A 21,497-nucleotide genomic window follows, 5' to 3' on the forward strand; every position below is an offset into this window, starting at 1 on the left:
GCCAAAAAGAAAAAATTAAAAATGCCCATGCCTAAAAGAGTACAATAAAAAACTCAAAATTCTGTATGTACCCAAAAATGACATTACTAAAAACTACCACTCAGCACACACAAAAAAGTCTTCACTCAGCTCCATGGATGGAAAATATAAAAGTTGCATGTCTCTGAAAAGGGCAACAAAAGCCCCCAAAAATTCTATAAGGTTCTTGATTTTTTTAACTATTAAAATATATATATACCGTACAAAAAAAACATTTTTGTTTGGTATCACTGCAGTCATACTTAACTATAGTAGGAGAATAATATAATTTTTACTACACAAGAAAAAATGTAAAACCAAAACCTATCAAATAACATTAGAATTCACCTTACTTGGAATTTTTCCTGTTTTTCACTAGATTATATAGTAAAAATAACTGTTTCATTCAAAATTACAACCTGTCTGGCAAAAAAACAAGCCCTTATCTGAATATGTCATCTATGGAAAATTTAAAAAAAAGTTTTTGCTCTTGAAAGAAGGAAAGGAAAAAATGTAAAAGGCAAAAACTAAAAATGGTCAGTTTCTTAATAGGTTAGGGGAAATATTCCACAATCAAGAATGCCTCTTTGAATATGTTCACACATGGAGATATTGATGTAGCCAACCAAGCTGCTGTGCCATTCATCACACAAATTAGAGCATCAAAATCTACAAATGTGACAACTCCCTAAGTCTTTTTAGAGCAAAACTTATTTTCGAATGTCAAGACCGTAAATTAAAATAAACTTCCAAATTTTAGTAAAAGCTCCTTCTTGAGAAGATCACACATTCACATCAAGTATACAAGACAACCCTCTACATTTTCAAAGTAATTTTTGGAGTTCATCATTTTTATAATTTTTGAAACTTACATTTAACTGAGTCATCCATGATTTTCGCGAAGAAGTACAATTTTAGCTACACAATATTTAGTCTTTGAATACTTCATTTTTCCATTAAGAGTGGTGTTAGAAAGCAATGATACTGCATAGTACCATACCTGAAAGCTTTTAGTGTTGATATTCCTCTGGGTGTCTGTGGTCCTCAGCTTTGTATCCAGAACTTTCATTAAGGACTCAGTGTTTCGCACATACTGCAAATCTCGAAATGTTCTCAGATCTAAAACTTCCATAGACTGTGAAATGTTCTGTACCTAGAGACAAAAAGGAGACGACACTCATAAAGTAATCATGCTACATACAGTAAAATCTCAGTTGTAGGTCATACCATATGTGAAAACATATTTTCCAATAATTCTTACGCTTATGGACTTTGTACTGAAAAATATGAATACTTCTAAGTCAACCATCATTGGAAGTCTTGTTTCTGAAGGCTGACTACAAGTGCATCTCACAAAATTAGAATATCATCAAAAAGTTAATTTATTTCAGTTCTTCAATGCAAAAAGTGAAAGTCATATATTCTATAGAGTCATTACACACAGAGTGATCTATTTCATGTGTTTATTTCTGGTAATGTTGATGATTTTGGCTTACAGCCAATGAAAACCCAAAAGTCATTATCTCAGTAAATTAGAATACTTTATAACATCAGCTTGAAAAATGATTTTAAAATCCAAAATGTTTTCCTACTGAAATGTATGTTCAGTAAATGCACTCAATACTTGTCCGGGGTTCCTTTGGCATCAATTACTGCATCAATGCAGCGTGGCATGGAGGCGATCAGCCTGTGGCACTGCTGAGGTGTTCTGGAAGCACAGGTTGCTTTGATAGCAGCCTTCAGCTCGTCTGCATTGTTGGCTCTGGTGACTTTCATTTTCCTCTTGACAATACCCCATAGATTCTGTTAGGCACCAGGAGTCTCCCTCTGCACAGGATGGATCCCAAGCCTTATCTTCTCCTGCGGTCTCCCATTCAGTCTCGACGGCAGTAGATGCTGCTCAGCAAAGACGTCGGTCTCAGCGTCTTGCTCAGACTCGGGCTGTGTGCATTGTTACCACTGCCTCTCCAGGTTCAGCTATGATAACTAACAATAGACAGCAGTGAGCAGTCATTACTGAGACTAAGTACAGGATTTGCTCTACTGAGCTTGTTCGTGAGGTGGCGACCTCTCATTGGTGGTCAGCCATCAGCTGCTCAGGTCCTGTGCCGACTCTGGATTGGTCCGCTAGCAAGGTCCTGTCTGATTGGTAATGTCTGTAAAAGGATCTTTGGCGTGCTTGTCGGTGCGCTAAAATAATTCATATTTGCTGTGTGTGTGTTGGTGGATTAGTTACCACCCTGTATGCACGTGTGCCACTAACTGTATGCATGACAACTATGTTTCTAGACAAGCAGTGCAGGATGGGAACTCCCGCTTGAACTTAGCGGCTGCACTGAGCATCCTCAGGCGCGGGCTCAAAAGCCACCGTGTGTCAGAGTAGGTTCAATCAAACAGCAAAGTGGTGGTGAGTTATAGGGACCCCACTAGCGTCATTTCCATTATGCTCCTTTGACGTCTAACAGGTCATAGCTTAGAGTGCTCTCAGGTATCGTACTGCTCTGTGGAGTAACAGAGTCAGGCACTTTGCACTCTGTTCACACTGAGTGGCATTTAACTCAGTGTGTTTACGGTGCTTACTCGCGGCTACGCTCTGCCATTGTTTTCTAGTTGCGGTTTTTCCATCGCCACACAGTAGACCCCAGGTTACAATCTTACCTTCTCAATTTATATTTAGTGCTATCCACAAACCCTAACAGATTCTCTATAGGGTTAAGGTCAGGCGAGTTTGCTGGCAAATCAAGCACAGTGATACTGTTGTATTTATCCAGGTATCAGTACTTTTGGCAGTGTGGACAGGTGCCAAGTACTGCTGGAGAATGAAATTTCCATCTCCAAAAAGCTTGTGTAATGAATGGAAATGGAGGCAGAGATGGTGAAGTTCACATTCGCTTTTATTTTTAAAGTGGAACCTCGGGACCACGGTTCGGGGGGCTCCGAAGAGGGTGTGACTAGTGAGCCCTGGGCACCTGTAGTAAAGCCCCTCAGACAGGGCCAGAATGTAATACCCAAAGGACACAGGTGCTACCTCCAGTTAGATCCCGAACACGTGGCAGCTGTCCCAGCGGGACCAAAAGGGATAACAGTAGTTACAGCAGAGTCCATAATGAGCAGGGTCCTGCATCCAGGTAGATGGTAAGGAGTCGGTTCCAGTGACCTTCTCACAATCCTCAGACACGGATGGCTGTTGGCAGAACGGGATGGCTTTTGCCCAGGTGGTTGCAGATATAACCAGGAAGCACAGGATACAGATATGCTGTGGAGACAGAGAGCATTAGGAAATGCACAGAGACTGCAGATGCAGCGCAGACAGGTTAGCACGAGAACCGGATGTAGCAATGATAGATACACGCTGCTCCGGTGCTCTCCCTATGGAGGAGAGGCCAGAAATAGCAGCCAGTGAGCTGCCATTGGTTAATTGCATTTTTTGAATAATGCATGCCGGCCCTTTAAGAAGGCAGGAGAGCTGGCGGGCGTGCCCTAATAGCCTTAGCAAGAGATCTCCCCACAGGACGCCAGGAGGTGGAGGCAGGAGGGAGACCTGAACACTGAGCAGCAGCATGAGATCCAGAGGAGGCCGGCTGCGGCCCAAGGACAACACGTAAGGCTCAAGGTGAGTGCCCAGAACGAGGGTCAGCAGCATACCTGGATGCAGCACCAGGACGGGGACCAGGTGTAACAATGGCAGACCTGGGCGCTGCGCCAGGACAGGGACCGAGTGTAACAGTATCCCCCTCTTTTACACCCCCTCTTCTTCAAGCCTGCATAGAACCGTTTAAGGAGAAGAGGAGCCTGGATGTTCTCCCTAGGCTCCCAAGATCTCTCCTCAGGACCAAAACCCTTCCAGTCCACCAGGTAGTAGGTCTTACCCCTTACTCTTTTTACTGCCAGGATATGTTTTACCTCAAAAACATCATCCTCCGAGACAGGGTCAGGAGTGGTACCCAGATCCTTAAAGAAGGGGCTCAAGACTACTGGTTTGAGGAGAGAGACATGAAAGGAGTTAGGCACACGCAGGGAAGTAGGCAACTTCAGCTTGTATGAGACTGGAATGATCTGTCTCAAGATCTCAAATTGTCCGATGAACCAGGGACCCAATTTGTAGGATGGCATCTTTAAACGGATATACTTCAAAGAGAGCCATACCTTGTCTCTGGGGCGAAAGATAGGCGCATCCAAACGTCTCTTGTCCGCATGCCTTTTCATACGCTGGGAAGCTTTCTCCAGAGCGGTTTTGGTGTCTCTCCAGACCTTAGAAAAATCTTCGGAGAAAGTATCGGCAGCTGGAACGCCAGATGATCCAGAGATGGGAAGAGGTATTCCAGGTTGCAGTCCGAAGACAATCTGAAAGGGAGACTTTCCAGAAGATTTACTTACTTGGTTGTTGTAGGAAAATTCAGCCCAGGACAGTAAGTCTACCCAGTCGTCATGATGCGCGTTGACAAAGTGACACAGGAATCCAGCCAGGATTTGATTTGTCCTCTCCACTTGTCCATTGGACTGGGGATGGTATGCTGAGGAAAAATCCAGTTCAATTCTTATCAATTTACAAACTGCTCTCCAGAATCTTGAGGTGAACTGGACTCTTCTGTCGGAAACGATGTGGAGAGGGAAACCATGGAGATGGAAAATGTGCTGGATGAACAGATGCGCCAACTCAGGAGCAGTTAGAAGACCGGGTAGTGGCCAGAAATAGCAGCCAGTGCGCTGCCATTGGTTAATTGCATTTTTTGAATAATGCACACCGTCCCTTTAAGAAGGCAGGAGAGCGGGCGGGCGTGCCCTAATAGCCTTAGCTACAGATCTCCCCACTGTACGCCAGACCTGGAGGCAGCGCCAGGACGGGGACCAGGTGTAACAGTGGCAGACCTGGGTGCCGCGCCAGGACAGGGACCGAGTGTAACAGCTTGTTGGCAGATGGAATCATGAAGTGCTCTGAAATTTCCTGGTAGACGGCTGCGCTGACTTTGGTCTTGATAAAACACAGTGAACCTACACTGGCAGATGACAAGGCTCCCCAAACCATCACTGAGTGGAAACTTCACACTAGACCTCAAGCAGCTTGGATTGTCTGTCTCTCCATTCTTCTGCCAGACTCTGGGAACTTGATCTCCGAGGTCTAGTGTGATGTATCCATAATCAGTGATGGTTTGGGGAGCCATGTCATCTGCTGTTGTAAATCCACTATGTTTTCTCAAGACCAAAGTCAATGCAGCCATCTGCCAGGAAATGTTAGAGCACTACATGCTTCTCTTCCCTCTGGTGCACAGTGAAACAGCCGTTGTCAGCTTTCTGCTCACTCCTGCTATCACTCCCCCGGCCAATATGTATTGTATGTGCCAATAAAATAGCAGCGTTTCCTCACCAGCCTGAAGAGTGTGGTCCATTTTTCTCTACATGGATTTATACATTTCAGGAGGCCAACATTTCGTATTTTAAAATAATATTTTCAAGCCGGTGTTTTAAAGTATTCTAATTTACTGAGATAATGACTTTTTGGTTTTCATTGGCTGTAAGCCATAATCATCAACATTACCAGAAATAAACACGTGACATAGATCACTCTGTGTGTAATGACTCTATAGAATATAGGAGATTCACTTTTTGCATTGAAGAACTGAAATAAATTATTTTTTGGATGATATTCTAATGTAGCGGACCTGTATATCCACTGATGACATTTTTTTACTATCAAGAACAGAAGTCTCCAATTTTTGGTTCTTTGTGTTTCCAAAACTAGTGCTCATGCAATAATAAGGGTGGGCGTTGGCAATACATGGAAACCAATGAGTTGGAAGTGATTAATATAGAGGAAATTTAAGTTAAAACATTTATCTAGTGCATATTTGCTCCTCTACTTTTTTTCATTGACATATGATTTTTCTTGATAAGGCGCAGTAAGTGAATATACTTAGACTATGTCCCCATTTCAGTTACAGCACACAATTATTTTTAGTCTCTTAGCAAACACCTCACTTCATGTGTTATATGTTTTTTTTTCTCTATTGAGGTCAGCAACCTCATTGAGCAGAAACATTTGGTCGACATTACACTGTGTGCACAATTATAAGGTGAGCATTTTGACTGTATCATCATTTTTCTGCAGATTTTCCAATTCCAAGCTATATAAACTTGAATGCTTGTTGGATGAAGCAGATCAGGTGATGGGTATTTGTTTAATGAGGGTGAGGACTAATGATAGAACTTCATTTATCAAGGTGTGCAGAATTATTAGGCAGCTTGTTTTCCTTAGGCAAAATGTGCCAAAACAGAGATTTAAAGGGAATCTGCCACCTATTTTTTTGACTATCAGCTGCCAGCACCGCCATCAGGGCTTATCTACAGCATTCTGCAATGCTGTAGATAAGCCCCCCGATGTTACCTGAAAGAGAAGAAAAACTAGTTATATTATACTCACCCAGGGGCGGTCTGGGTCTGGTTTTGGTCTGATGGGTGCCGTGGTCCGGTCTGGTGCCTCCCATCTTCTAACGATGCTGTCCTCTTCTTTGCTTCCTGTCGCGGCTTCTGTGCAGGCGTACTTTATCTGCCCTGTTGAGGGCAGAGCAGAGTCCTGCAGTGCGCAGGTGCCGGACCTCTCTGACCTTTCCCGCACCTGCGCACTGCAGTACTCTGCTCTGCCCTCAACAGGGCAGAGCAGTGTGCCAGTGCAAGAGCCGCGATGAGAAGCAAAGAAGAGGACGTCACTGTTAGAAGATGAGAGGCGCCAGACCGGACCACGGCACCCATCAGACCAAAACCAGACCCGGACCATCCCTGGGTGAGTATAATATAACTCGTTTTTATTCTCTTTCAGGTTATATCGGGGGCTTATCTACAGCATTACAGAATGCTGTAGATAAGCCCCTGATGGTGGTTCTGGCAGCTGATAGTCGAAAAAATAGGTTACAGATTCCCGTTAACTGACTCTGAAAAGTCAGAAATTGTTACAAGTCTTACAGAGGACGGCAGCACTCTTGAAATTGCTCATATATTGGATTGCGATCAATGAACCATCAAATATTTTGTTGCAATCAGTCAAAGAATCACAAAAAAGTGTTGAGAAAAAAAGCAGCACATCAACTGTCAAAGATTTTGAGAAGAATCATGTATGAAGTCATCAGAAAACCATTATCCTCCAGTGCTGTCATATTTTAGAGCTGCGATCTCCCAGGAGGCCAGAAGTACAAGGTGTTGAGGACTCAAAGGCATGGCCTAGGAGAGGAAGGATAAAACCTGAGCACCACTGAACAAGACACAGAAGTACAAGGTGTTCAGTGCTTAGAGACACGGCTCATAGACAGGTAGAAAACCGACCACCACTGGACAAGACATAGGAACGAAAATGCCTAGACTAGGTCAAGAAATATCTGAAGACAGATTTTTCAAAGGCTTTCTGGACCCATGAGATGAGAGTGACACTTGATGGACCAGATAAATGGGCCCATGTCTGGATCGGTAATGGTCACAGAAATTTGCTTCCACTCAGACATCAATAAGATGGAGGTGGGATACTTCTATGGGTTGGAATTATTAAAGATGAGCTAGCTAAACCTATTCGGGTTGAAAATCAACCCCCAAACTTACTGCCAGCTTTCAGAAGACATGTTCTTCAAACAGTGTTACATCTCAGAATCGAAGTCTTCACTGCTCGGCTGCCAGTAACAGTCTTAAAGATCATAGAATAATTACAGGTCCCCTTCCTCACTGGACCTAAACCCTGTTGAGAACTTGTGGCCCTTAATAAATGGGAAATGGAAAACAGACACCTCTCTGAAACATGTCTGGAAATCTGTACATCATCAACAGATTAAGAAACTGACTGCATGAATGAAAGGACAAAAATAAACTGAGATGGAAAATTTACGCTTTTCATTTAGCGTGCATAATAATAATTCTGCAAAGTAATGGCTGCTCAATGATTTTGCACACATAGATATTCTCCCGAAAAAAGACAAAACCTCACTTTTAATTTCTTAAATATTCAGGTTTCAGCTTTTGGATTGACCGACAGCGCTGGAGTTTACAATAATATCACTAATTATCAAAAATGCAAATTGCATAATAATGGTGCACACAATGTAATATCACGAGTTTAAGTTTGCATTTATTGTTTTGGTGTATTGAAGGATTATTCCCATGTCAATTTTTCATGGCTTGTTGAAATAGTTTGTAAACCTTGAAACGCGATGACGTAATAAACCGTATTCATAATACATCTCTGCCTATGATCGTACTGTAGATACTTGCCAGTGCGGATCTTGAATCACCACATTCCTCATTCAATTGCAGCAAACCCCATTGTTGATCCTGAAGCAACCTTCACATGCTTCGCATAGGAGTTGTGACTGTCCCAACCCTAGCAGGTGAGCAGAGTTTTTTTTTTACTTTTTATACACTTTTGTGACCAGATAAGACCCTATTTTGCTCTTCTTGTCTCTCCAGTTTCTCCATTTTTCATAGCTACTGTAGATATCATTCCATCCAGGTTCCAACCACTGGAGTTGGTGCTACAGAAACATCTGAGATCCACAAGCAACACTATTTCTGCAGCATTTATTTTCCGATCCTCTAATAGGCAGTTTGCAAACTGCTACTACTTTCAGACTTCTCTCATGTGGACAAGTCCCTCACAGCTCTCAAGCAGGTATGGACTGGGGCTGAAATTCCACACCCGCGAGCACCAGATGGGGATATATTACTAATATTACCCTGGATTGAAGAATGAAAGATTTACTACAAGACCAATATTTCTAATGCTATGGGGGTAAGTGATGGAGCTAACGACTTTGTGCTCCACCACAACTCTTAACAGTATGGGTGTCTTGAGAACACTGATTCTGTTAACAATGTAGTAAACAAGGCAGCTCATGACCAGACAGGCCCTTCTGCCATTTGCCAGAATTGCCAGATGGCCAGTCCGGCCCTGCTTTCAAGTATCACCCCAGCTTCATTTCTAGAATTATTTTGTGGAAACCTCCATAGTTAAAACCAATTAAAATTGGAGCAAAATATAAAAACTTCTGACATCCAATATATAGGTAGGAAAATGTAAACCATTATAAGATATATCCTAATGATCAGTCTCAAGCACTAGAGACAAGATATTGACAATTGGCCTGGCACATGTAGGATTAGCGCTGACGCACTGACTCATACATAAGAGACATTTTATTAAAAGATATGAGTCAAGATAGTAAACGAACACATAAAAATACATAATAAAAATACATAATGAATACATGCAAAAAAAAGAGTGAGTGCACAGATAACGAATCACAGATGCTTACCACGACTTTGCACATGTGATATGCATCATGGTAAGTGCTTGCGACTGATTATGAATTGTATCTGGTTTTTACGCATGTGCATATCATGTAACATGAATCTATTGTGCATGCGCATAATTTGTCTTTATAATTGGCATTATTATCTTCTATCATTCTTATTACATATGCATTATCAATCCAGAAGTCTTTTGCGAACGTATTCACGCAAGTGCCTACCAATCTCAGACATGTATCCTTTAATAGATAATATTATTCGCGCATGCGCCAACGCACCATGTCTACTTCTGACAAATAATATTGCCAGTACATTATGTCACATACTACCCGCGCATGGGATGTGCATTATAAAGAGTGTCTATAACTGATTGCCTGTAAGTATTTTTCTTGGCTTCGTCCTTCAGCGCACATTCACGCATGCGCCGGATTATTTACTAGTAGCACATACTTCTTGTTCATGCATGCATCAACATTTTCAGCTCTGACCCCTGATGAAGCTGCTATTTCTCATTGGCATCCTTATGGATATACTTACTGTCATGTCGGACGCTGTTCACACCACAGCATCCGGCAGGCAGAGGTAGTTCCACCTCCAGCCACTATAGCCTCAGTGGCGCCGGCCTGATCTTCAGGCTCTCGGGGGTTAATCCTGCTGGAGACCAGGTTGGATGGTTAGTCACGCCCACGGTCTTTAAATAGTCATGCTGGCCTATGGGCGTCGCCGATTATAGCTTGTGTTTCATACCAAGTGGTTCCGGTCTGGAGTGGAGGTGTTCAAGAGAGAGAGATTCATATCTGGTGTCGTATGATCCGTCGTTATCCTTTCTCCTTCCCATATTTGTGTTTAGTTGTGCCCTGTTCACATTACTGTTTATTCCTGTGTGTGTGCGGCGCAGTGCAGTTTAAGTTCTCCCTGTCTGTCATTATTTGTGTGGGAGCTTTGGTGGTGACTTCTCACTGGGTGGAGGGTGGAGGGTTAAGTGCAGGGCTGAGCAGGAGATAAGGAAAGGTCGGAGGCTCAGGCATTTGCACCTTCAGCAAAAACCCTGGGTTGAGGGTCAGACAGGGTTTCCCCTAGTAAAGGGACACCACAGGGGCCCCGGGTCTTTCAGCCTTAGTTGAACTTAGCCCCCGTGACATTATAATCGGCCCACATTTTTCAGGAGTCCATGGATCCATTAGATTCCATAACCCGCCAGTTGGCGGCGCTGTCCATACAGGTCTCCGAGTTGAATGGGGCAGTTCAGCAGCATGGCCTGGTAGTAGCAAAGGTGCAAACGGCATCTGCAGGTATCGGTGCAGAGCCGAAGTTTCCGCTGCCAGAACGATTTTCAGGCGATCGCAGCAAATTTGTCGTATTTCGGGAGGCCTGCAAATTATACTTCCGCATGCGGCCAATATCCTCAGGTAATGAGGCCCAGCGAGTAGGGCTGGTGTTGTCATTACTGAGTGGTGACCCCCAAGCATGGGCATTTTCCTTACCACCTGACTCTGCTACATTTCATTCGGTCGATAATGTTTTTTCTGCCCTCGGGCTCATTTACGATGACCCTGACCGACTGGCTCTAGCGGAATCTAAAATCCGCGCCCTCCGCCAGGGGGAGCGCTTGGCAGAAGACTATTGTTCGGAATTTCGCCGCTGGGCTGTAGACACACAGTGGAATGACCCAGCACTGCGGAGCCAGTTTATTCATGGGGTATCAGGGAGGGTGAAACAAGCCCTCCTGATGTATGAGACTCCGGCATCATTGGAGTCTGCCATGAGTTTGGTGATACGTATTGATCGCCGTTTTCGTCAGGGGGCACAGGAGACGCTACCTCTGGGGGAAAACAGAGGTGCAGGTGTGGTTGAAGTAGATGAGTCCCCTGAACCTATGCAGATTGCTGGCGTGGCACAGGTTCGGCCTCGCGCTCCGGGAGTCCGGAAGTCCGGAGCATGTTTCTACTGTGGTAAAGGTGGTCATTATGTTAACGTTTGCCCGGTACTACCTAAGAGGGTCACACCGGCGGAAAACTGTTAAGCTCAGAGGGTATGGAGGAGACCCAACTGAGCGTATGCATATCCTCCATGATGGTATCTCAATGTATGCTCCCTGCCAAGGTTATTGTCGCCGGCAGAGAGCTACCTATATCAGTGTTTGTGGATAGCGGTTCCGCCACCAATCTCATAGATGAGGAGTTTGCACACACCGCCGGGTTTAAGATTGAAAAACTTCCTCACCCCATACAGGTGGTGACCATTAATGCTGTTCCCCTCCCTCAAGGGGAGATTACTGAGTTTGTGGCAGAGGTGAAACTCCACATTGGGGTCCTACATTCTGAGTCGGTTACATGTAGGGTCCTCCGTAATCTCCCAGCTCAAATGGTCCTGGGTTTTCCATGGCTGTCCAGGCACAACCCGGTAATTGATTGGAAAACTCAGGACATAGTACAATGGAGTGGTTTCTGCCAAGACAATTGCTTGGCCACATGTGTGTCCGCCGTGACGCCCAGCCTGCCGGAGGCTTTGCAGGATTTCGCGGATGTTTTCTCTGAGAAGGGTTGCTCAGAACTGCCTCCACATAGAGCCTATGACTGTGCTATTAGGCTAAAACCCGGGGCCAAATTACCTAAGGCCAGGATGTTTAATATTTCTGGTCCTGAGAGACAAGCTCTGAAAGACTACATCGCGGAGAGTCTGAGCAAAGGTCACATCCGGCCTTCGTCCTCGCCTGTAGCCGCGGGGTTTTTCTTCATTAAGAAGAAAGATGGGGGGTTACGCCCGTGTCTGGATTTCCGAGAGTTAAACCAGATTACTATCCGTGATCCCTACCCAATGCCGTTGATCCCGGATTTGTTCAACCAGGTAGCGGGGGCAAAATGGTTTTCCAAGCTGGACCTCAGGGGGGCGTATAACCTCATAAGGGTCCGTCAGGGGGATGAGTGGAAGACGGCGTTTAACACTCCTGAGGGTCATTTTGAGAGTCTGGTTATGCCGTTTGGGTTGACCACCGCGCCTGCCGTTTTCCAACATTTTATTAATGATATCCTCATTTATTCTAGCGATCGGGACACTCATTTGCAGCATGTTAGGCAGGTGTTACAGTTGCTCCGGGAGAACCAGCTCTATGCTAAGCTGGAAAAATGTTTATTTTTTGTCCAGGAGTTGCCCTTTTTGGGATATATTGTGTCCGCAGCTGGTTTTAAAATGGACACCGCTAAGGTGCAAGCGGTGTTGCAATGGGAGAGGCCGGAGAGTCTGAAAGCACTCCAGCGGTTCCTGGGGTTTGCGAATTATTATAGGAAATTTATAAAACACTTTTCGACTGTCGCCAAACCGCTCACGGACATGACAAAAAAGGGTGCCGATCTGGCGAACTGGCCTGAGGTGGCTATACGTGCATTTGAGCGTCTGAAGAATAGTTTTGCTTCAGCCCCCATTCTGGTGCAACCAGACGTGTCTAAACCTTTTGTGGTAGAGGTTGATGCGTCGGAGGTGGGAGTGGGGGCAGTACTGTCTCAAGGCTCGTCCTTGAGCGAGATGCATCCATGCGCCTACTTCTCCAAGAAGTTGTCGCCGGCCGAACGGAATTATGATATCGGCAACAGGGAGTTGTTGGCCATCAAACTGGCTTTTGAGGAATGGCGACACTTCTTGGAGGGGGCGGCTCACCAGGTCACAGTTATCACCGACCATAAGAATCTGCTCTACCTGGAGTCGGCCAAGCGTCTGTCTCCTAGGCAGGCTCGCTGGGCATTGTTTTTTACTCGTTTCAATTTTCTTGTGACGTACCGTCCCGGGGCTAAAAACACCAAGGCGGATGCTTTGTCTAGGTGTTTTCCGGGGGGAGAACCTCGGGAAGAGCCGGTACCCATCCTCCAGAAAGGGGTAGTGGTCTCGGCTCTCACGACTGAGGTAGAGGCGGAGATTGCCGAGGCCCAAGAGGAGGTACCACCAGGACTTCCCGCCAACAAATCATTTGTACCCCTGCATCTTCGGCCTAAGGTGTTGAAGGAACACCACGATTCGGTACTGGCTGGTCACCCAGGGGTGAAGGGCACCTTAGAGCTGGTATCGCGTCGTTTCTGGTGGCCCAAAATCCGGCAGGACGTGGTCTCGTACGTGGCAGCTTGCATCACGTGCGCTAGGGCTAAGTCACCCCGAACCCGTCCTGCTGGCACGCTACAGCCTCTGGGGGTACCCAATAGGCCATGGACAGAAATCTCCATGGATTTTATCACTGACTTGCCAGCCTCGGCAGGGAACACGGTCATCCTGGTGGTGGTTGACCGTTTTTCAAAGATGGCGCATTTTGTGGCGTTGTCCTCTTTGCCCAATGCTAAGACGTTGGCTCAGGTATTTGTGAAGGAGGTGGTCAGACTCCACGGAATACCGTCTGACATAGTATCTGATAGGGGTACGCAATTTGTGGCGAGGTTTTGGAAAGCTTTTTGCTCAAGGTTGGGGATCAAGTTGTCACATTCATCGGCGTTTCATCCACAGTCTAATGGACAAACTGAGCGCATGAACCAAAATCTTGAACAGTATTTACGATGCTTTGTGTCCGACAACCAGGAGGAGTGGTCTACTTTCCTTCCTCTGGCCGAATTCGCATTAAATAATCACCGCCAAGAGTCATCAGGAGAGTCTCCATTCTTTTGTGTGTACGGTCAACATCCTCAGTTTTGTACCTTACGTCAGGGTGACTCCGGGGGTGTCCCGGAGGAGGATCAGCTAGGAGCCCAATTGTCATCAGTCTGGAGGCGGGTGAAACAGCGTTTGTTGAGCATGAGTGCCAGGTACAAACGGGTGGCTGACAGTAGACGCGTGCCAGGTCCGGACCTGTGTGTGGGTGAATGGGTGTGGTTAGCTACGAAGAACATAAAACTCAAAATCCCTTCTTTAAAACTGGGTCCAAGGTTTATTGGGCCTTTTAGGATTTCTGCCATCATTAACCCAGTGGCTTATCGGTTGGAACTTCCCGCAGTGTACAAGATACACAACGTGTTTCACAGGGCTTTATTGAAAAAGGTGGTAGGCTCTGTGGACACAACGCCGATGCCACCTCCAGTCATGGTGGATGGCGAGTTAGAGTTCGAGGTCGCCAAGGTAGTGGACTCTCGAGTAGTACGCCGTACTCTTCAGTATTTGGTGCACTGGCGGGGGTATGGTCCAGAGGAGAGGTCTTGGGTTCCAGCCTCAGACATACATGCGGATCGGCTGGTCAGTTCTTTTCACCGTCGTCATCCGGACAAGCCGGGTCCTATGAGTCTTGAGGGCCCTGGGGTCCCTCGTAGAAGACGGGGTACTGTCATGTCGGACGCTGTTCACACCACAGCATCCGGCAGGCAGAGGTAGTTCCACCTCCAGCCACTATAGCCTCAGTGGCGCCGGCCTGATCTTCAGGCTCTCGGGGGTTAATCCTGCTGGAGACCAGGTTGGATGGTTAGTCACGCCCACGGTCTTTAAATAGTCATGCTGGCCTATGGGCGTCGCCGATTATAGCTTGTGTTTCATACCAAGTGGTTCCGGTCTGGAGTGGAGGTGTTCAAGAGAGAGAGATTCATATCTGGTGTCGTATGATCCGTCGTTATCCTTTCTCCTTCCCATATTTGTGTTTAGTTGTGCCCTGTTCACATTACTGTTTATTCCTGTGTGTGTGCGGCGCAGTGCAGTTTAAGTTCTCCCTGTCTGTCATTATTTGTGTGGGAGCTTTGGTGGTGACTTCTCACTGGGTGGAGGGTGGAGGGTTAAGTGCAGGGCTGAGCAGGAGATAAGGAAAGGTCGGAGGCTCAGGCATTTGCACCTTCAGCAAAAACCCTGGGTTGAGGGTCAGACAGGGTTTCCCCTAGTAAAGGGACACCACAGGGGCCCCGGGTCTTTCAGCCTTAGTTGAACTTAGCCCCCGTGACACTTACCTTGTGATCTTAGATTATTTTGAATTCCACATTATTAATTTATATTCATTGCTACATATATAGAGATTTTGACACTATCTCATAGGTAAACTCCTATTGCATCAACTATTATCTGTCCAGCAACACATCGGGATTGATGCATTTGGTTGATTGTAGTAGTTTATTTTTTTGAACCAGCACTTTATATGCTATGGTGATTACATCTTTATTGTGTATAAAGAAACATTTTTCCTTATTTGCATTTATCATTTTATATACTTTCTGACTATTTAATATAATTTGTGTATTTTATTACATCATTACGGGGATTTTTTTTTCTTTACCATTTATACATACTTTTCTAATATTTCATTATCAGGATGTAGCTCATATTTGTATACATTTACCTATCAGTATATTGGAGTTTTTATATTTTGCTCTGATTTTAATTGATTTTAACTATGGCGGTTTTCACAACAAATATTCATTATATTATAATTTGAAAACAGACTTATCCTTTCTAACACCTCTACACCATAGTCAGCTCACCATTAGGGTGAAATCCTAGTGTGTCCAACTCAAGGGAACCAGAAGAAGCATCTCCTTCCGCTCTCCTACATGGAAATGTTTAACCAACCATTTTGAACCCGAAGTAAGAAGAAGACAATTCAAACAACTTTGGATAGGAACTCATAACATTAGAAAGGGTTGTCGATAACACCTAAGAAACATCTATGTTTAACTGAAGCTTAGTTTCATATCAATGATCAGCATTTTCTTTTTTTTACAAACTGATGAATATAAATTTCACTAGATTTCAATTTCATTTGATTCAATGAGTATCGCTTCTGCTCATGCAGCTCATGAGAAGATTTCTTCCACCTGAGTGAAAACAACTGTTCTTTCCTCTTGGCTGATTTATAATACTGTAAATATTCGCCCCCATCGTACAATCCTCTGTAAACCAACAGAAAATTAATTATGATTCATTCATCAAGAAACTTCTAAATGGCGCAGGTGCTCGCTCATGACAATAGAGAGATGCCGGAAATATTTGCAGCTGTAGACATTTTCAAATTGGCACAATGAAATGATGTAGGAAAATAATAACATAAAATCTTCTCTTCAGGGCTGTCTCCCAATACCCATCCTCATCTATAGTCTTTGGATCTAAGGACTACCAATGAAATATAATCTATGCCTAATGAAAACAGAAATCATTTTTTATCACAAGCTGTTTTTCTCAGGATTTGACCACCATTTGAAAGAATCGAAACACTTAGAAGTGAACTTTACATTGTAGGCTCACAGGCAGGGAATCTCGTCTAATATGCAACCTACCTCGATGTAAAAGCTACTGTCTTTTGTGTATAAACACACATAGTCAGGGAACTAGGGCAGATGTACAATGAGAGAGGGAGGGCTGTGATGGCGGGTCTAGAAAACAAGGAATGGTTTTAATATGCTTTTACTTAGTTAAACAGTTGACCAAAGACGGTCTTCCAAAGTGTCGAAAAGTTGCACTCCTTAATTTTGGCTCATGTCTACATTTAGGCAGTTGGCTAAGGCAGTATTAAGATTGTGAGAAAATGTATAGCGGTTTATAAAGAAGACTTCACTTAAAGTTGATCAGGAGCACACCTCTCCCCTGCCTCCTGCTTGCCAGGGTGGCTATGAAGTCCTGATTGTTGGGCAATTCAGACAAGCAGCAAATTTGTTCTGCTACCCCAAACTATGTGCTCTCTGATGCTGCTAAGATACCAGATGAAAGGCAGCTTTGACTCTGAAAACATCAAAGGAGCACAGTAACGCTTAAAGGGAACCCATCAAGACCGATAATGCTATTAACTTGCAGGTATAGGGTTATTCTGCATGTTAGCAGCATTATGATGGTGCCTGGCCACAGTACTGAAAGTGTGGCACCCAAGAGACAATAAACTTTATTTCTCCCAGCAGCTGACGGTTTTCGATCATGCAGGCGTTCCCGGAGCAATTGCAGTCACTGCTTCCAGCACATAGAGCAGCGGCTGTAAGCATGCCATGGCACTCATTGACAGCTGTCTCTGCAGTACATCAGTGTATGGACCCGCCACTGGTGTTTAAACCAATCCTGAAAACAGGGCTCTGAATTGCCCCAATGAAATGGAGTAGTGATCACTAGAGACGAGAAATTGGAATTGTGTTTCTGTTGTGCAGCATGCAGTCCAGTGCTCCATGAAAGCCGGTTTTCACTTCTGCATTTGGCATCCTTGGCACCTCAGATGCTTATTGAGCCCAAAGATATTGTGCCATTGTATGATCCACGTCATGATGATGCATTAGGCCTAGTGACTAGCTCTCATGTGATGCCTAGTAAGTGGCAGAGGCTGTCTGGATGACGGGCCTATAATGTTGGCCGCAGACAGAGAATTGGTTGCCATGGTGGACAGAACTGAATGTTCAAATAGGATATCACAATTCATGAAACAAAATGCGTGCCCGTCACAGCTCCATTCATTATCTACTGTATTTGACTGCCAGAGTTAAAAAAGACTGTGGCCTCAATTCATCAAGATTTTCATTTTTAATGCTTATCTTAATGAGGAAAACTTGTGCCATACGAATAGCCACCGCTCGTCATGGATTTGAGTAGGGGTCGTTATGCCTCCATCCCGCTCCGTCTCCGACCACTTTGCCTGAGCTAGGCAAAAATTAAATGAAAGACTCAAAGTTTGTTGAGCAGCCTAGTATTAGCCAAAAATTTTGAGACTTCTAAGGCTATGTGCACACGCTGCGGTTTTTGCTGCGGTTTTGGCTGCAGCAGTTCTGCAGACAGTGTACAGTAGCATGTTATCCTATGGGGTTTATATTCTGCTGTGCACATGCTGCGGATTTTTAACTGCGGAAAAGCTGCAGTTTTGAATCCGCAGAAAGAATTGACATTTCAATTCTATTCTGCGGATTCTGCTGCGGTCCCTGAGGTGATAAACCGCCGCGAAAACAGCAGGTCAATCCGCAGGTAAAACCATAGGTCATTTTACCTGCGGTTCCGCAGATAAAAAATCCGCAGACCAATCCGCAGCGTGTGCACTTAGCCTAAGGCTTTTTACGTGATAATGCTAAAAAGCTTTGATGAATTGGGCCTATTACGTTTTTTTGTCAGACCTGCGGCATTTTCCATCAGACTGTGATTATGGAGGTATATTTAAAGCAATTTTACATACAGTTCTGTCTTGTTTGGTCTATGTTCTACGTAATGTATCCTAAAGTGGAAGCCGATGTCATTAAGGTTGTAGATTGGCAAATAATCCTAATTTGTATTAATTTGCTTTTCAAATCAGATAGGAAATCATTTGCATTGCTATTTTTAAACCCTTCCTGGTAATTTAACTAACACAAGTTTAATTAAGTAGGTCATTCTTACTTCCATCTCTTTTTGTGAGGTTCTAAGTACTTGTGGTAATACGGTGGATTATCATGTGTGACAACTAGATAACTCCTTGCTTTACAATCTGAAGTGTCTAACTGGATTATTCAGAGAGACTCTGTATACAAATACATTTGACACTAACCCACACATTTCATCTTAAATTAATATTATTATAATTGGTTGGAAGATCATAAATGGTTCTTCAGAATCTCTCATTTCCTCACTAGGTGCTGAGAAACTGATGATGTTGCGTTGACAGGTGCCGGCCAGAAGAGTGGACTGCCGGAAAGTATTGTATATGCATCATATTCTAAGGAAAACCTTTCGGCCATGGACAAAACCTATTAGACGCCTGCTGGCAATTCGTCATCAGTACCTGAAACATAATTTGATGGTTGCATTTGGGGTTTGTAACAGCCTCAAGAACACTTGCAAAGAAAAGCCGCGTACACTGGAGTCACACACGACGTATAAAAAAAATCGGTCTGTTTTTCACGAACAAGAATCTCACAAATGTTTCATGAACAGTGATCCATATGTCATCTGTGTGCAATGCGAGGATGCAATTTTCTCACATCTAAGCATTCGTGTGACATCCGTATGGCGAGATTTTTTCCCTGGCTTTCAAAATGGACATATAATGGATCCCAATGACAGGTTAAAGCAGAAAAGAAAGAATAGATATATACACATAATATATTTATGTAGCATATATACATATATACACACACACCCACAGCACTGGCAAAAATTAAGAGACCACCAAATCAAACCCTGTCATGGGCTGCCCAGTCTCCAGACCTGAACCCTATTGAAAACCTCTGGAATGTAATCAAAAGAATGATGGATAGTCACAAGCCATCAAACAAAGAAGAACTGCTTAAATTTTTGCACCAGGAGCAATGTGAAAGACTGGTGGAAAGCATGCCAGGACACATGAAAGCTGGGATGAAAAATCATGGATATTGCAAAAAATATTGATTTCAGAACTCTTCCTGAGTTAAAACATTAGTATTATTGTTTCTAAATTATTATGAACTTGTTTTCGTAGCATTATTTGAGGTCTGAAAGCACTGTTTTTTTCTTTAATTTTGACCATTTTTCTTTGTCAGAAGTATAATACAAAATTTATTGCTCGGAAATTTGGAGACATGTTGTCAGATGTTTACAGACTACAAGAACAATTTACATTTTACTCAAAAATATATATTTCATAGACAGATAGCAGAAAAGCCGATAATTCAATTGCCGGCTTCTGTAAAATCATTACAGAACCCGACATGAAATGACACATGGTTTGCATACAGTAAACCATTTCATTTAGATTTTTATACAGTATGTCTTTGACTAATAACTAGATTACAGTATGTGTGTAAAATTTGGGACATGTAGGTGTTAATTTAATGGGTATGTGGCGCCCCCAGGAGTATGGTCGCCACACTGGCTTTGCCTTCCTCCAGGGGAGGGTAATGCCAGGCTTGGAGGCAATGATGGATCTCTCTCACAGTCAATCCATACATTCAACACGGTTCCACTCCTGGCCAGCAGGGGGAGCTCTGACCCAGGATTCAGGAGAGGAGTGCTCTCTGTGGGCCAGGAGGAAGGGGAGTAGTTAGTCTGCGGAGGGTGAAGGGTGCAGACATGGAATGAAAAGCTGGAGGTTGAGCTGCAGAAGGCGAGCTCCCTCAGCTTGAGAGCACAGAGAACTGGAGTCGGGTCTCCACAGTGGTACGGATACTTACGGTCCTGCCACAGATACCCGAGGAGTAGGAGGCTGTAAATGCCCTGCTCCCATCTAAGACTTGAGGCACAACAGCTGAACCGATAGAGAGCCGGGGATTCAGAGAGAGAGGAGTCCCAGAGAGAGAGGCTACAGCTGTCTGCCATGCAAGGGGAGTTCTAGGAACATCTGACAGGAGGAACTTCAGAGTAACTGAGTACTGGAGTGCTTCACACCACACAAGCGCTAGGAAGGAGACTGCACAGCCCGTCTGTGAGAGAGAAACCCTGGGTTGCTTCCAGGCTAGCCTGCTCCAATACCATCTGTAATCAGGACCCTGGATTGCAGTTATCAAGTAAAGGTACAGAAATTGCACCCCGCTGTGTCGTGTCTGCTTCCTACCCTGTCGGCATTGCTACATCCCCGTGCCGATCACATCTACACTGCCCTGGGACCACATCTCCACCTGTGGGGAGCTACACCATCTGCATCCCACCATCAGTCCCAGTGGATCTGCAAGCAGCGTTGGCCTACCATCTTACTTGCCAAACACCACGGGTGGCGTCACAAACTTTCCCTTATAAACTACATTACAAACATCACCGCCATTGATATTGGGGCCCAGGGCCACAGACCGGGTCACCACTGCTGTGACACATCATCCCCCTGACAAAGGCCCGGTACCGAGTAACCCACAGCCCTGGGTGAAGCCAGCGGGGGCGACCCAGGTAGATTCCCGGAAAAAAATTGCGTGGGCTCCCGTGCAATTTTCTCTGCCAGAGAGGGAAAGCCAGTGACTGAGGACAGATATTAATAGCCAAGGAAGAGACCATGGTTATTCAACCCCCCTGGCTACAAACATCTGCCCCCAACCACCCCAGAAAAGGAGCATCTGTAAGATGTGCCTTTCCTGGCACTTAGCCTCCTATTCCCACTGCCTTTAGCAGTGACATATGAGTTAATAAGGGGTTAATGTCACCTTGCAATTGAAAGGTGACATTAAGCCTGGTTAATAATGGAGAGGTGTCAATAAGACACCTATCCATTATTAATCCAATAGTATGTAAGGGTTAAAAAAATACACACAGACATTAATTAGAAAATATTTTAATGAAATAATGACACACAGTTTTTGACCAAATTGAATACACAGCCAATCCAACTGAAGCCATCATTCTCCTGTAAAAAA

At 44.5% G+C, this 21,497-nt stretch overlaps 1 protein-coding gene and 1 long non-coding RNA gene across 3 annotated transcripts in view; one reads left to right on the top strand and one right to left on the bottom strand.

Annotated features, from left to right (window-relative positions):
* Window positions 1–8,632, top strand: part of LOC141060819 (uncharacterized) — a 71,896-nt gene extending 63,264 nt beyond the window's left edge. Inside the window, exons 2-3 of the long non-coding RNA XR_012222769.1 lie at window positions 8,308–8,381; window positions 8,461–8,632. This is a non-coding gene — a long non-coding RNA (uncharacterized lncRNA). The remainder of the gene's footprint in view (window positions 1–8,307; window positions 8,382–8,460) is intronic.
* The window catches only part of OLFM2 (olfactomedin 2), a 532,346-nt gene that overhangs the window by 130,145 nt on the left and 380,704 nt on the right, over window positions 1–21,497 (bottom strand). For both annotated transcript variants that reach the window (XM_073557197.1, XM_073557198.1), the window contains exon 3: window positions 1,019–1,171. In XM_073557197.1, coding sequence (XP_073413298.1) covers window positions 1,019–1,171 — 153 coding nt within the window. The remainder of the gene's footprint in view (window positions 1–1,018; window positions 1,172–21,497) is intronic.

This window comes from Dendrobates tinctorius, unplaced genomic scaffold (genome assembly GCF_039654945.1).
Source record: "Dendrobates tinctorius isolate UK_male_01 unplaced genomic scaffold, ASM3965494v1 ptg000245l, whole genome shotgun sequence".
Lineage (NCBI taxonomy): Eukaryota > Metazoa > Chordata > Amphibia > Anura > Dendrobatidae > Dendrobates > Dendrobates tinctorius.